At 42.4% G+C, this 14,313-nt stretch overlaps 1 protein-coding gene across 1 annotated transcript in view; it reads right to left on the bottom strand.

Moving 5' to 3' along the window:
• Nucleotides 1–14,049, bottom strand: part of LOC100870734 (dipeptidase 1) — a 72,370-nt gene extending 58,321 nt beyond the window's left edge. Inside the window, exon 1 of the mRNA XM_086908573.1 lies at nucleotides 13,565–14,049. Within this exon, the coding sequence (XP_086764699.1) occupies nucleotides 13,565–13,570 (6 nt within the window). The 5' untranslated portion in view covers nucleotides 13,571–14,049. The remainder of the gene's footprint in view (nucleotides 1–13,564) is intronic.
• Nucleotides 14,050–14,313: the final 264 nt, after the last annotated feature.

Raw genomic sequence — 14,313 nt, 5'->3', positions numbered from 1 at the left:
ATCGGTCGATCGTTTCTTCCCTCCTCGGCCATTCGACGATCCACAAACCGTTTTCTTTTCGCGCGTTGTATCGATTATCCTGCGAGAAAAGAAAAGATGACTCCTCGACCTTTGAATATTCCACCTCTCGTAACCGTAACGTCGTTACGACCTACCGAATAACGGTTACGCTTCCAACCTTCTTAGAATTTGTGAAACCGGCGTGTAATAAACTCGCCACCGTTCCATTCCGCGAGTCCGTGGTGCTGGCCTTCCCCTCGTTTTATATCTTCTGAAAATTCCAACGGCCGTAAACTTGTTTTTGTCGTTACGGTTATTTCCCCTTATCCGGCCGCCTTCTCCTACTCTTTATACTATATATATATACACACGTTAATCAAGCCAAGAGTTCTAAACGCGCTCGTAAACTTTCAAACAAACGAAACGTTATTTAAACTTCTCTTTTACGATCGAGTTTTAACGAGTTTATCATATTTCGTCTCATATTTCTTAAACGTTCGATGGAAGAAGGAAGGGAAGTACGATTCGAAAGTAACGAGATGAAAAATTAAAAATGCCCGTGGATCACGCAACCAAGTCTCTGGATCGATGGTATCGGAGGGGTATAAGTCTTCGTCGAAATTACAGGCGCGATGTTTTTCCCGGTTACGCGGTCGCGTTTTAAATTTTGTGTATCGGTGTATCGGAACGTATATACGGATAATCTATTTTCGTCCCTGGACACGAGTTACGAAGCTGCGTTTTATCGCGTCCCGGAAAAATTGAATTTCGCGATAACTTTGAACCGGAATATCGGATTATAAATCGTCGTAAATCAGGGAGTCGTAATGATTACAATTAATAGCGCGTGCTTGCTGCGAGAATTTTCATCCGGATGATGCATCGCCCGACCGGAATGAAATTGTATCCCTCTCGGCAATTTACAAAGGTCTCGGCAAGATCGTTGGCAAAAATTTATCCACCTCGAAGCGACAAGTTAATTCGATAAATCCAATTTGAAGGGATTCCGGATTAAAATTTTTCCAAACAAAATCGAAAATTTTCCATGTTTACGAACTTACGACGCCCGTTCAAATTTCAACAAGAAGAACGAAACGATGGACCGCGAAAGAGATTGTGAAAAATAAGAAAGGAGTGAATACGTTACGTATACGAAATCGAGAGGGAAAGTTGTTCGTCGAGTTATTCCACTTTTGTTTCGCTACGAAATCGTACGACACATCTTCCTATATCTCTATAGAATTGGATATAATAAAAGAATTGGTTGAAAGACAAAATACACGTACGTGTACGTAACGAAACCAAAGTCGTTACCGTGGCCGAATTTTCGTGGGGGAACGAAAGCGTGACCGTAGCCCGACTAAAACGTAGCCATAAATCGACCCTTAACGAGCGTCGGGAAGGAGAACTGTAAGGGCCTATCGAGAATCAAGCTTGTCTCGTTTACAGCCAATATAAACCTTCGTGGAAGAGCGGAATTCCCTTCGAATTTCCCTCGTCGTTATCGTCGCCAATAATTTGACGAATCCATTTCGCGATGCGTCGTCGGTGGAGAATCGCCTCTACGCGCTTTCTCCATCGGTTTATCGGTAATTTAATTACGCACACGGCGCGCGCAGCGGCATCACGAGGCGCCGTAATTACTATCTCGTCCCTAATAATGCCGGATAATGCCACCCCCCTCCCCCTGCCACCGACTCTACGACACGTACGAGTTAGTCTGTAAATTAGAGACGTCCTTTCGCCCTCGCCTCGTATTCCTGATTTATCGTACGTGGCCGTACGATGGCTGTTATCGTCCCTTGCACAGGCCCTCCTCAAGGAATCGTAATTCAACCCTCGAGACGAAACGATTCCCATTTCCTTCTCGTCGAAAATCAAACTTTCTCCTTAAACGCACGCTCGAATTCGAAATGTTAATTACCGAAGGTTGGACTAGGCGAGTTTTCATCTCGCGTATCTACAAAGGGATCGGAGATAGCTTCGAAACGCGTGTTTTTCAATTAAGGGAATATTGCATTTCTAGCCGCGCCGATTAAATATGAGATTGGCCGGAACGGACGAGAAAGAGAGAGAGAGAGATTTTAATTTCGATAGGAATTTACGAAAAGCATGGGGAGCATAATCCGATCCAAAGTTTTTAGAAATAATGGCGTGGGTAATTGGTTCGTAAGAGGATTAAAACCGACCTCCTTCTCGGCCGCTTGCCACACTATTGACACCTTAACGTTAACGAATCTTTAAAAATGTCGGGTTTGAAAAAGCCAATGCGGATTCAAGACGGCAAACCTTGTTTACCCTACCTTCCAAAAGAGCTTGAAATCTTTCGCGTCGTTAAAAAACGCGCGCAATTTATAGGATAGAATAATCCTGCTCCCCGCCTAGTTCTTATGAATTTTTCAACAGCTCTATGCATATGGAACGAAACTCGAATCGCCGCCAACCATGTTTAATCACGGCCGGTTCCGCGATTTCCGTTTGATTAAACGAATTCCAAGGAGCGAACGTTGATGAAATCTTGACTCGAAAGTTTCGACCGCGGGATACGCACGATTCCATTTTACGCGCGTAACGCCTAACAATTTTCCCCATCTAAATATAGCAGGAGACGAAATTTATTAATTTCACTTTGGAAAATTCTTTAGAAATTTCAAATCCCGTGATTGGATCAAAACTGCTCGTAAAAACGTGTTCGTTAAGGGAACGAGTCGAGTTTTCCTATTATAATTTTAATTATGCCGTATTCCGATATTCCGTGTAATTTTGGCCGGAAAAGAAAAACATCGCGGCCGTTGAAATCTTTGAAAAGGAATCGCGTGGAAAAGAACGAATTTAGAGTTTTTCGTTTCATCCGAACGGATCATACCTTATTTTAATCAAACCTTTCCCCCTCCAATGCATAACGAGGCAACGAGAACACGAGAAATGAAAGAGCGAGAATTAAATTCGCGAAACGACACGTGTTCCACTCGTATACCAGTTAATTGCTCGACTATTAGAGAGCAGTTTCTCCCACAAAAAGTCGCAACAACGCGATCGTGTCCGACGGTCGAGGCACTAACCTCGAGATGTACCTCGAGATGTACCATTTGAAAGTGAATTTGGAAGAAGTAATCGTGTCTTCAGTCGAATCCTTCCTGGCTAATTGGCAGGATCACAGTTACATCACGGGCAGCGCCCGCTTCGCAACATGGACAAAGAAATTGCGCGCCTGGGCGGTGACTCGTACACAGAGATCGCACGAGAAACAAACAGTAGAGCGTCCTTCCTAATCCTCCAAACAAAGAACGATGTTAGCGCGCAAAGTCGACTGTGTTACTTGAGAATCGGTCCAGGCCTTGCTAAAACGCATAAAAACAGTACTTCAGAAATATCACTCTATCGCTCGGGTTTATTAGCGGCCATGGAACAAATGTCTGTTTACAATTTCGCGTATAGCTGAATTCTCGCAACACCCCTCCCCCAAGTTACGATCGTGGTGTCACGTTGAAATTTTTGGCGCGTTTCCATTCGAATAAAACAGGCACGAAACAACGTTTCTTCTTTCTTATTCGATATTACCGTTTCCTTACCGCTTAAATCATCGAAACATACGCGCGGAGGAGGGTCTAGAACGAGGGCCCTCTGTGTACCGTTACGCCTCTAAATTACGTCCCTCCGTTTATTGCGTCTCTGTTCAAACGGATATCTTCCCGCGTATGCATATGTATTTAAACGAAGCTCAGCGTTTCGGCGATAAACAGTGGTAAACGCGGTGTCCCCCGGCTGGCATAATGGCGTTCGAGGAGCATCGTGCAGACATCCTGCGCGCTTAGACGGACAATGGGGACCATCTCGTGGACATTCTGTAAACGTTTCGGACACTTGGCCGAACAATGGGATGCACGGGACTCGAAGAATTCGCCTGCTCGGGCAAACTCTGTCCAAATTCGATTCGTCTTTACTCGATCGTTCGTGTAATTCGATTCGCGTTCTCGGCACTTTTTGCTTCTCGTATCAAATATTTCTTCGTTTTTATCGCACTCTCGAAACCCACGAATTTTGATCCCGAACTGAAAATTATCGAATCGTTTCGCGCGTAATTAAATATACACGAGCGTGCGGTAAAAATTAAAAGTGGAAACGCGTAGTTGGAAATCGCGATAAAATTATGAGATACCTTGTATTTGATATTTTCGAAAAGTACACCGTTTGTGTTTTAAACGTGGATTTAAATTCGAATTGAAAACGAAGTAGTCTTTCCATTAACTCGCACCTCCACTCACCGTCGTCCCATTTTCGCTCTATTCTACTTTCTACGGTGGAAATAACAGAGAATAATAACCGTCCAGGTAATACACAAGCTCGCCCCTCGTATTCCACGATTTACGTTTGCTTGTTCGAAATCGGAATGCTCGACTCGCGAAAATTGACCCGTATCCGAGAGATAATTTCGTAATAATTCAAAGTCGCTCGATTTCCAATCCGGAACGTTTCTTTCTTTTTCTTTTCTTTTTTTTTCTTTTCTCGATTATGAAATTTTGCTTGAAGCGAGATTAAAGGGAATACGTACGTTTCGGTGGAAATCGTTGAAAGCGTTCATAACGGAAAGGAATGTGTCGGATTGGTCCTCCAAGGAAAATTCCTCCGTCGAAGACGAATGCCCCGTCAGGATTTATCATATCGTTCGTCGAGCCAGGCGAAATAAATATTTCCACACGTTCAATTTTCTCGCGAGAAAGAGATCGATTCTCGATCAACGATGATGCGACAATCGGAACAATTTCTTCCTAATTTATAATACGAAAATTTTGCATTATCTTATTAGATAAATTTGAACAACTCTGGCCGGAGTTATTTCATCGTCGATCGATGTTATTTCAAACATCACAGATTTAGGATATCGAGCGATAAATTACAACGGCTAATACCGCGGTATTAGAAGCATAATATGTTAATCTATTTTCAGAGGATGATTAATCGATGCGTTGACAAATGATCACCGATATGCCGATCGCGAAGGATTATTAATCTCGCCCAGTAACGAGGCAAAATAAGCAAAATAATTCGGAATATCGGGGGGAAAGTAAGAAGGGAGGAGGCGAGCAACAGCGTCGCTAACTTTATAACGAAATAATTTTCATTTAAACAAAAATGAATGGGATGGCGTTATAACGCGTTGCTTCGTTCGCGTGTTCTTCTTTTTTTTTTTTTTTTTTGTTTTTTTGTTTTGCAGAAACAAACGTGACAATGATACTAAAAAAAAAAAAAAAAAAAAAAAAAAAAACTACCAGATACGTCCTGAATATTCCACGAAATACCGCGTTTTAAAGAGGATTCTACATTCTGTATTTTCATTTATACTCTTGTACGAAGGAATGTACAGTTTTATGAAACACGTTTCCATTTTGAAAATTCATCGGTGTAGCTAGGAAACAGAGCGAGAACGCGAAAAAATAAACTTCAGTCTCGTATCGTTCAACTTCCTCCCTTCCTCTCTCTTTTTTTCCAATCTGCAAACAACTCGTTAAAACTACGTGCAACTCACGAAGAGAAATAACGACGACGCGTATCTAAGACACATTGGGAATGAAATTTTCGTTCGAACGAGAAACGAAGGAAAACCAATCCGTTTCGAACGATATACGGGGGAGAAGAATTGGAGAAATTGGCGAGAAGAGGTATATATGGAAAATTTCGAGGTATCTTGGTGCACGAAAAGGACGCGTTTAAGCGGACGGATTTACACGGGTTGTGTGATAAAGCGGCGAAAGCTGATCCCAGATCTTAGCCGCTCGAAGGGGATTATAAATCAAGGCTCGATAATGATCCGTAATGGATGGTTCCCCTGCTTCGACCCAACGTAAAGTTGCTAAGGCGCCCTTCTCCTCCTTCGCCGCGATATTATTCATACTTTACCGACTTTTCCATCGTTTCGCGGAATCAAGCCGGTCGACGTGACGCGAATCTCGATGGGGGAGGGTGTGTCTCCTCCACTTTGCTTTCCAACCGATCCGAATTTCCTTTTTTTTTTTTTTTCGGGGATTAATTTCCCTTCGACCGGCAGCTCTCCAAGTAGCTACTTTCTTAAGTAAACGAGAGAGGAGTAAAAGGAGATCCAAGTTTCGAGAGCATTTTTCTTCGAACGAAAGAAAGTTTTCGTCACCGGTTGATACTCGGTTTCTCTAGCTAGATTTCGAGTGTTATTACATCCGGAACCGGATGTATCCCACCCCACAGTTTTGCGTTTGTTCTGAATTTTCTTTCTCCTCGCAAAAATGGGAGGGAGGGGGGAGGGGGAGGGGGGGGGAAACACGAGGCAGCGAAAATAATTGAGTCGGGGAGGGGAGGGGAGGGGAGGGGAGGGGAGGGGCTCGCAAGATATTTTCCCGTCTCTGAGAAGAATTACGAACGACCCTTTGTAATTACACGATTAAAACTCTCCACGGAATAATTATACTGTCGCGTATTAAACGTGGAATTACATTGCCGTGTAACGTATATTTTTGTTCGAAAAATAAAGATATCTCTTGCATCTCTTTGGCCGGGCCCAAAGCGGCGCCTATACAACGCCCGTTTTAATCCCGACTATCTTCGAATCCCGATACAATTTTCGATATAAAACGAGCGATTTCGTTTTTTTCAATATTGACCGACCATCTCTATCGTCCTCTAACCAGAAAATCGACAATTTCCCTCCCATTTCTTCCCCCATTTCTGTCCAGCATTCGTTCGAACGTAATGAAATAAACTCTCGACGATACCGAACGAAACGAAACGGGGGAAAAAAAAATAAAGCGGTAAAATAAAATTGTTTCCAACGAAAGACGTTGGAAAATAAAATAAAAAAAAAAGTACACGAAATCAGAGAGATCGAAATTCCAATGTGGAATCGGGCGCGAAAATCCGTCGTTACAACACTCGTGTAATGGATTTCCATAACGACGCGATGCGACGAAAAATCTTTTTTCCATCGCGCGCGATACACCACCGTTTCCATGAATAAATAAGAAACAAGTTTGGAAAGAAGCGGAGACCGAACGCTACGAAGAAATTCACCGACCCCGCCTCTCCATTCTTTCCACCCGTATTCAATCTCTTCTCTCCATCCACGCCGCCTGCCACTTTTTCCTCCTACTTTCCTTCCACCCCCGGGAGAGGCTGCCTTCGAAATTTTCATATATTACGCAAACATCTCCTCCCCTCGCTTTTATTTATCCCGCCACTTACTTCCACCCTCCTCGATCCTCCTCCTCAGGGAAACGCGTCACGTAGCCCTCGCGTTTTTCCACGCGGTCGAATCCCTTTCGTTTCGAAATTTCCCTCTATCGAGATTAGAGATCGACTCGAATGTAATTTTCCTCTTGTTTCGATCTTCTTCGACTCTCGTCGAGGTCGATTTTGAGCAGAAGGGAAACGAAAGGCGATGCTTATTCACAGTGCTCGCTTCTCCCCCTCGAAATTAACACGATACGATATATACATGGACGTCCAAACCAGGATTACATATTGGGGACTGTTTTGAACGATATCGTACAACTATAAAATGTAAAGTTTTTTCAATATTGTATCATTTATTTGGTCTTTCCACGATTCGCTCTTTTTATATATTTGATCGTTATCGTAATACAAGGTTGTGTTTTCCGAAGGGAATATCGAAGCGTTTATTCCTGTGCGTCTTACGTGTTCTTTCTAATTTAGGAATTAGTTTCATCTATTTTTTTAAACTTTGGAAAAAGGAATTGAGATGCGGATAAAAATTTGTATACTCTCAAATGTTCTCTACTCAAACGACAAGTTAACTTATAATATATTAGGAAAATAATATTTTTCATTTTGATGGAATATGAGAAATAAAATTCCGATAACCTTGTTAAATATATAATACGAGTGCAAAGGATTAAAAATCCAACGTGAGGACATTCGACTTCCTCAGAAGAATCGAATACGTAACCTGAATCGTAACTTTTCGTCCGAGTTTTCGAACGAGTAACATCGATCAGAGTGTATATAAAAATTGGAAAGGATATAACGTGAAAAACTTTGACCAGTTTTTAATGCTCGCTAATTCGGAACGAGATATCATCCTTCGCGTCGAGGACACGTTCTTCTTCGTTTCCTTTCACGTTTTCGACGACGATAACCAGGGAGAAAGTTCGAGGTCACGTTGAACTTTTCCATCGGATCCGATTGCCATGAATTCAAATATTCCACAGTCGGCGCACGACTCGCCTTGTAACGCCAATATTCCAAAAGTTTTCGCGCGTTCTACGACCGGTCACCAACCAGGTATCGTCCTCCTCCACTTTTTCAATCGATCGGCATCGATTGCATTAAATATGCAGATCCGGGAAAAGTGATCGGGCCCTCTTTCGATAATTCGATTATCTTTTCCACGTGGATTAAATACACGTCGACGTATCCTTTCGATTATCCTTATCGATCGAGAACGACTGGTAATTTTAATATTATTTACGAATATATGAAATTTTAAAACCTCCTCCCCCCTCGTCGACAAACGTTTCGCGGCATTACGATTTTAATAAACATCCAGAGATTTCCAAATGTTTGCCCGAGAACGATAATTTTCAGCGAGGATACTCGCCGTCGGTCAACACCGAACGAATAAACGTTACTCGACAACGTGTCCTAACGTTATTAACAACGTCCACGCTAATATGTGTGTATATCGTACTCGATATCGTGACGCACGTTTTAACGTAGAAAATGAAGAGAGAGAGAGAGAGAGGGGGGGGGTGGTATTTTCCATAAGCGGATAATTGTTATTTATCTACCACCCAGTTCCGTCAATGTTTGTCACAGGGTTTCGATTTATTTTTCCATTCGCCATAACTGCGCTTTCGCCGTGTTTCGCTCGGGATGGACAAGCGTGAATACAACAACCCTATAATTTCCGTCGACCCGGTTAAACTGAAAATGTAAGAGGATTATGAAAAAAACGCGAATTTTCCGTTCTCCCCCGCGGAAAACACGTTTGTCGATTCGCGTCCTCCTTTCCCCTCCTCGTCGTTATTTTCTCCCACCTTCCTTTAAATATCGACGAACGAATGTCTGAAAAGTTAGCGAGTCTTACGAATTCCCCGACTATTACAATAAAAATGCAAATGTGCTTGCAGTGGCGCGGCGTTATTTACTAACGCGTGCGCATCAACGTGATATCTGCGCTTGAAATTCAAATTTCCACGTGCCGTTAGCTGCGCCTTTTCCTTTTGCATCGAATTCCAAATGAAAAAGGAAGAGGAGGAAAAAGGAAAAAGTCAACGATCTCTAACGAGAATTATTTCCCATCGAAATCGTTCGTCGTTACATTTTTTCCAATAAACGGTGGGAAACGCTATTTCGAGCTTAAATATACGAAAAAAAAAAAAAGAAAAAAAGGAGAAAAAAAGATCGTTAAATCGATTAAAAAGAGCGGTGATTCGCGACAATGGATTCAAGATGGAGAGCGCGTTCGATGGTTCGATCGAATGGAGAGCACGAATCGACGAGGACATGGATAATTAGAAACGGGCATCGTTAATTATCGCGGTGATTGATCGCCGTTCGTGGAACACGAGGATGAACAAGAACGGGAAATCGAGCTCTGTCGCGAAATTTGTGCGACAATCAGGGCGAAAATTTATTATAACGCACGCGTACGATTTTCGAAATTGAATAAATTCTTCGAGCTTTGAAAAAAATTTTTAACGAACGAAAAAGTTATTACATCGTCTATCGATCTTTCTAGAATTAAAATTTCGTCACCACGGGGCGATAAATTCGAGCGGTTGATCTCCTTTGTCACTGCTATAAATAATTGATGGATTTTCGAATGGCGGAGAACGGTGAAATGATAGTACAAAGGGAGGAAAATGACGCGATTCTTTCATTCAAATCCGCGACGTACTCCGCTCAATGGAACTGTCACAAAAGCTGGTGTCACAGAGGAAAATACGAACGCAATTTTCGTCTCGATGAAACGAAACGCGAGAATTTTCTTCGCCGTACTTTCCCCCCTCCTCTTTCGTTCTCTAATTTCATATCACGATCATACGGTAACCAAACGAAATATAAGCGTACTTTACCATCCCATCAGGATTATAAATTTTTATAATCCATAAATTCGAATTTATCTAGCAATTGCGAAACGCGATTAACTTTTACTTAATATCTCTTCGAATAATCAAAGTTCGACTCGAATATTTTCACGATTTCTCCTACGCGAAAGAATTCGTGGGCGAATTCGAGTATCAAAGAAAACAGTGTCGCGGTCTCGTCGGCTATATATTCTCGTATCTAGGAATATTTACGGTTAGCCCGGAGCCAGCCACGAGTTTACGGGCGTACAAGAAAATTGTTCGAAATGAGTTGCGCGAGAGATCCGAGGCGAGGTTGTCTCGTTCTCGTAAACGAGAAATAACGCAATTGAATTTCTTGGTCGTGTTTCGAGCAAGGTTACCACTATCTCCCCCTTCCCCTTCCACTCTCGTTCACGGCCACCGTTCCTCATCTCGTTTTCTCGCTATCCACCGCGAAAATTTTGTCGAAATGAAAACGAGCGCGCACGAAAAATCCATCGTTCGAGTTAGGCGTCTCTCTCTCTCTCTCTCTCTCTCGTGGTTGAAAAGTTTCGAAAAGTATCTCGTCCGATCGTTAACCGCGCGATCTTTCGATTAAAAGTAACGAGGAGGGCGGGGAACAAGGATGATTGTTAATCTATCGGAGTTTCCTCCTCGGTAAACGAAACTCGGAAAGAACTTGTCCCAAACCGGAAACTTGGGAGCCCGAGTCAGCGAACCGAGAGCCTCCATCGCGGTTTTGTCTATCGATTAAATTTGGTAGTAAAGATAAGTTGAGGAGCCGTTTTAAGCGTTTTGTATGGTACTTAGCGATAGAGGGCGAGTCAGTCAGTGAACTGAGAAGAAGACGGCGCACCAAGTTTTTCCTCAAGCTTTGAAAACTTTTTAATACGTTGGGATTAGATTTTTATAAACTTTGGCCTCCACGCTTGAAAAAAAGAAAAACGGAAAACGCTAAAAACGCTTGGAAACACTTTTCCAACGTGTCGAGATTAGAATTTAATTAAATTATCCTCTTTGCTTTCTTTTACTATCTACGAAATTATAATCCTTTTGGATTATATTCGAAGAGATTACGTCGGTTTCATACTCGTCGCGAATACCTACCGAGTAGATTCTAGAAAGGGTATTATACAATTATACGTGATACATGGATTACATCAACCTGATTAAACGTAATACAGAATTTACAATTAACGAACGCGTATATATATATATAAAGGATAAACTTGCAATAATTGATTACCGGACCAATAATACTCCACTTTTGTTCCGAGCTGATCGCAAACTATTATTACGATTACCGATTATGATACATCTGTATCGCGATTGTTACGATCGTACGCGTTATTTTCACTCGAATCGAAATTTGTCCGAGAAAGATCGATAGTATTCACGCGTCGTTAAAGACATAGCGAAACTCGTATCTATCACGCGTATTACGCCTCTATTAGATGCAAACACGCATTAATATCAAATATCCAATTTGCTTTACGCGCGTATCGAGCAATATCCCTGTTGCTCGGTTTCTAATAATAAATATTTCGCGGATTATCATTAAAGTTGTTAAAGGCAAACTCGATCGAATTTTCCCTATCTCTTCCCTGTTTAATTCTCGAATTAGATTTACGTTTTAATCTCGTCGCGGATCACGTTCCATCGTTCCAATTTTTTTTTTTTTTTTTTTTTTTCACTCAACCAACAATGAACGCTCGTCACGACCAAACTTCTCAAACTGCGAAAAGTTATGAGGAACTGGGAATAAAAGAACTTTGCAATCGAGATAAGGAAAACGAGGAAAAGATGTACCATCGACTAATTACACCCCCTCGGACAAATTGTTCGTAATTTACAGATTTTTCTCCTCGTCGTTCAATTTCTCCCGTTAGACTCGGTCAAGTCCCGAGGGATGGAGAAACTTTTTGCGAGATTATTCGGCGGAATTAGCTGTGTCGGATCAAGAGAGGCGAGATTTCGGTTTTCTCGTCGCCCGACTCGCCGGCCGGAAACAAAAGCCGCAGACGGATCGCGTCTGGTCGATCGATAACGAGGATTAATTTGCCAGCCGTGGCCGGTCGCGCCTACGTTCGTTTCCAAGACAAGTTCAAGACGATGCGCCTTCCAGAAATTACGCGAAAATTCCCTAGATACCACCCTTCCACCCCCTCCCCCAATCGATTCCTCTATTTTCCTTAGGAAAACACCAATTAAGCGACCGCTATCTCATCACAGATTTAATCGATCCGGCAAAACTTTGTTTACCTCGCAAATACGCGTTTCGAGGATTCGATTTCTCGCTCCGCCTTTAGTTTCATCTCTACCCAATTAAAACTATTCTGAAGAATCTCGATCGAAGATTTCGATTGCGATCCTAATAAATGGAAATAAGATTAAATATATAATATGAGGTATATGAAGATTACGCGTGTATTACCGGCTGGATCTGGTTACCGTAACGAACGAGATATCAAAGTTCCCGTAATAAACTTTGTAAGTGCATATACAATGAATGCTAGCTAGATATTATACCACGAATACTGTGTTCCCTGCCACAGAGTTTACATTACATTTGGTGCAATAATAAAATACGTCTTTACCGTAAAATCACCATGTTTCATTACCGTAATAAATTTAAATACCAGTTACTCTATCCTTGATGAATTCTTGTAAACCTATTATAAACGACGTATAACGATTTTAGGAAGCCTTTTTCGATATTATTCTCGAAAATCTCGTACGTAAGGATCGCGAAAGACTAAGAATATTTTAAAGAAAACCTCGTCGGAAATATATAGCCCGAGGAAGCTCAATTTATGACGTTGATATAATGAACTAATTTCCGCGCTTTCAAAAACTTCCTTACTTTTCCAATGTTTATCGAGATCCCGCAACTTTTACGATTTAAAATCCCAACACGACTGCCATCAAGTTCGAGAACAGCGTTTATCAAAGTTTCGAAGAAAATTTCCTCGCACAATAATATCCTCGTAATTTAATTCCGAGGATAATTCATTCGATACTTTGAAAAAAAAAAAAAAACAAGAGAAGAAACGCAATTTGCAAAATTAACGAAATCTCTGTAAATCTTAATATCCTTATCCGCCATTAAAAACGAAAAAGAAAAAAAAAAAAACGAATAAATCGATGGTCGAACCAACACGCGGGTAACACGAGGGTAGCGCAAAAACACGTTCTATCGGGGGCGAGAGTTTAATCCTGACAAGAGTCACGTGAAAATAATTACAGACCAAAGCTGCGTGGCTCGTTCAGCGCGCGATAAATCAGCGCGCGCAACGGGTGGGCTTAAACGGCAACGTACAGAGCAAACGCGGTAATACAGAAAATTCGTGCTGACATTTCGTCCAGCTATCGCCTAACCTAACTATTCCCCCCTCCTTACATTTCTACTCGACTCGAGAAGACTCGCGTCGAGGATAAAGCGTCGCGATATCTTAATCGTACGAAACACGCGTGAACAAAGATGTAAAATCATGGTCATTACTCACCCTCATGGTCGTAGCCTCACATGGTTCCTCCCCCGTTGTTGAAAGACACCGTCGAGCTGCGGCGGATCGGGAGTCTCGTGTTTATCACCCATTCGCCATGCCGAAACGAGCACGACTGGTTTCAACGAAGAACTTGCCGCGAAACTTACCGTACGACACTTCGAACGAAACTAATCGATAACACTGCTCGATATCACTCTCGCACTGTTGCCCGAGATAATCTTTTGTTTTGTTTTCGCCAATTAACTTTACGATCGAACGAAACGAGTTCGTTCGTCACTTTGCAACTATTCGGCACTATTTCTTGGGAGGAGAAGGGGAAAAACCGAAGGATAAAATTATGAGTATCGAGATGTCGAGTGGGTGTTGTTAAAATTCGCGACACTTTGAGACACGATGGGAGAAGCGTGGCTTTCGATGTTTCGACACGGAAAGGGGAGCAAAACCAGACGAGATGCGAGGTCGTGGCCCGGCAGCCGGCGACTGGCTGCTGCTCGAAACCTCGCAAGCTCGAACCTGTCGGCCTGGCTAGGCGCAAGCTCCCTACTACTCAGCCTCCAAAACCCTCCCATGTGAAGCTCCCGATGCCCCTGAATTTCTTCGCTATGTCACCACGAAAAATGTTGCTGCGCGCTCCGTACACTCGCTCCTCTAACCTCCATTGCCACTCGGTCGCGTTCACAATGAGTTTTTGTCGCGTCGATCGAGTCGTTTACTCTTTGTCATCTTTCTACCGACATTGACGCCAA

The sequence above is a fragment of the Apis florea genome, unplaced genomic scaffold (genome assembly GCF_048593485.1).
Source record: "Apis florea isolate Af1SG1 unplaced genomic scaffold, ASM4859348v1 contig_1767_pilon, whole genome shotgun sequence".
Classification (NCBI taxonomy): Eukaryota; Metazoa; Arthropoda; class Insecta; order Hymenoptera; family Apidae; genus Apis; species Apis florea.
This window is presented reverse-complemented; position numbering and strand designations above follow the sequence as displayed.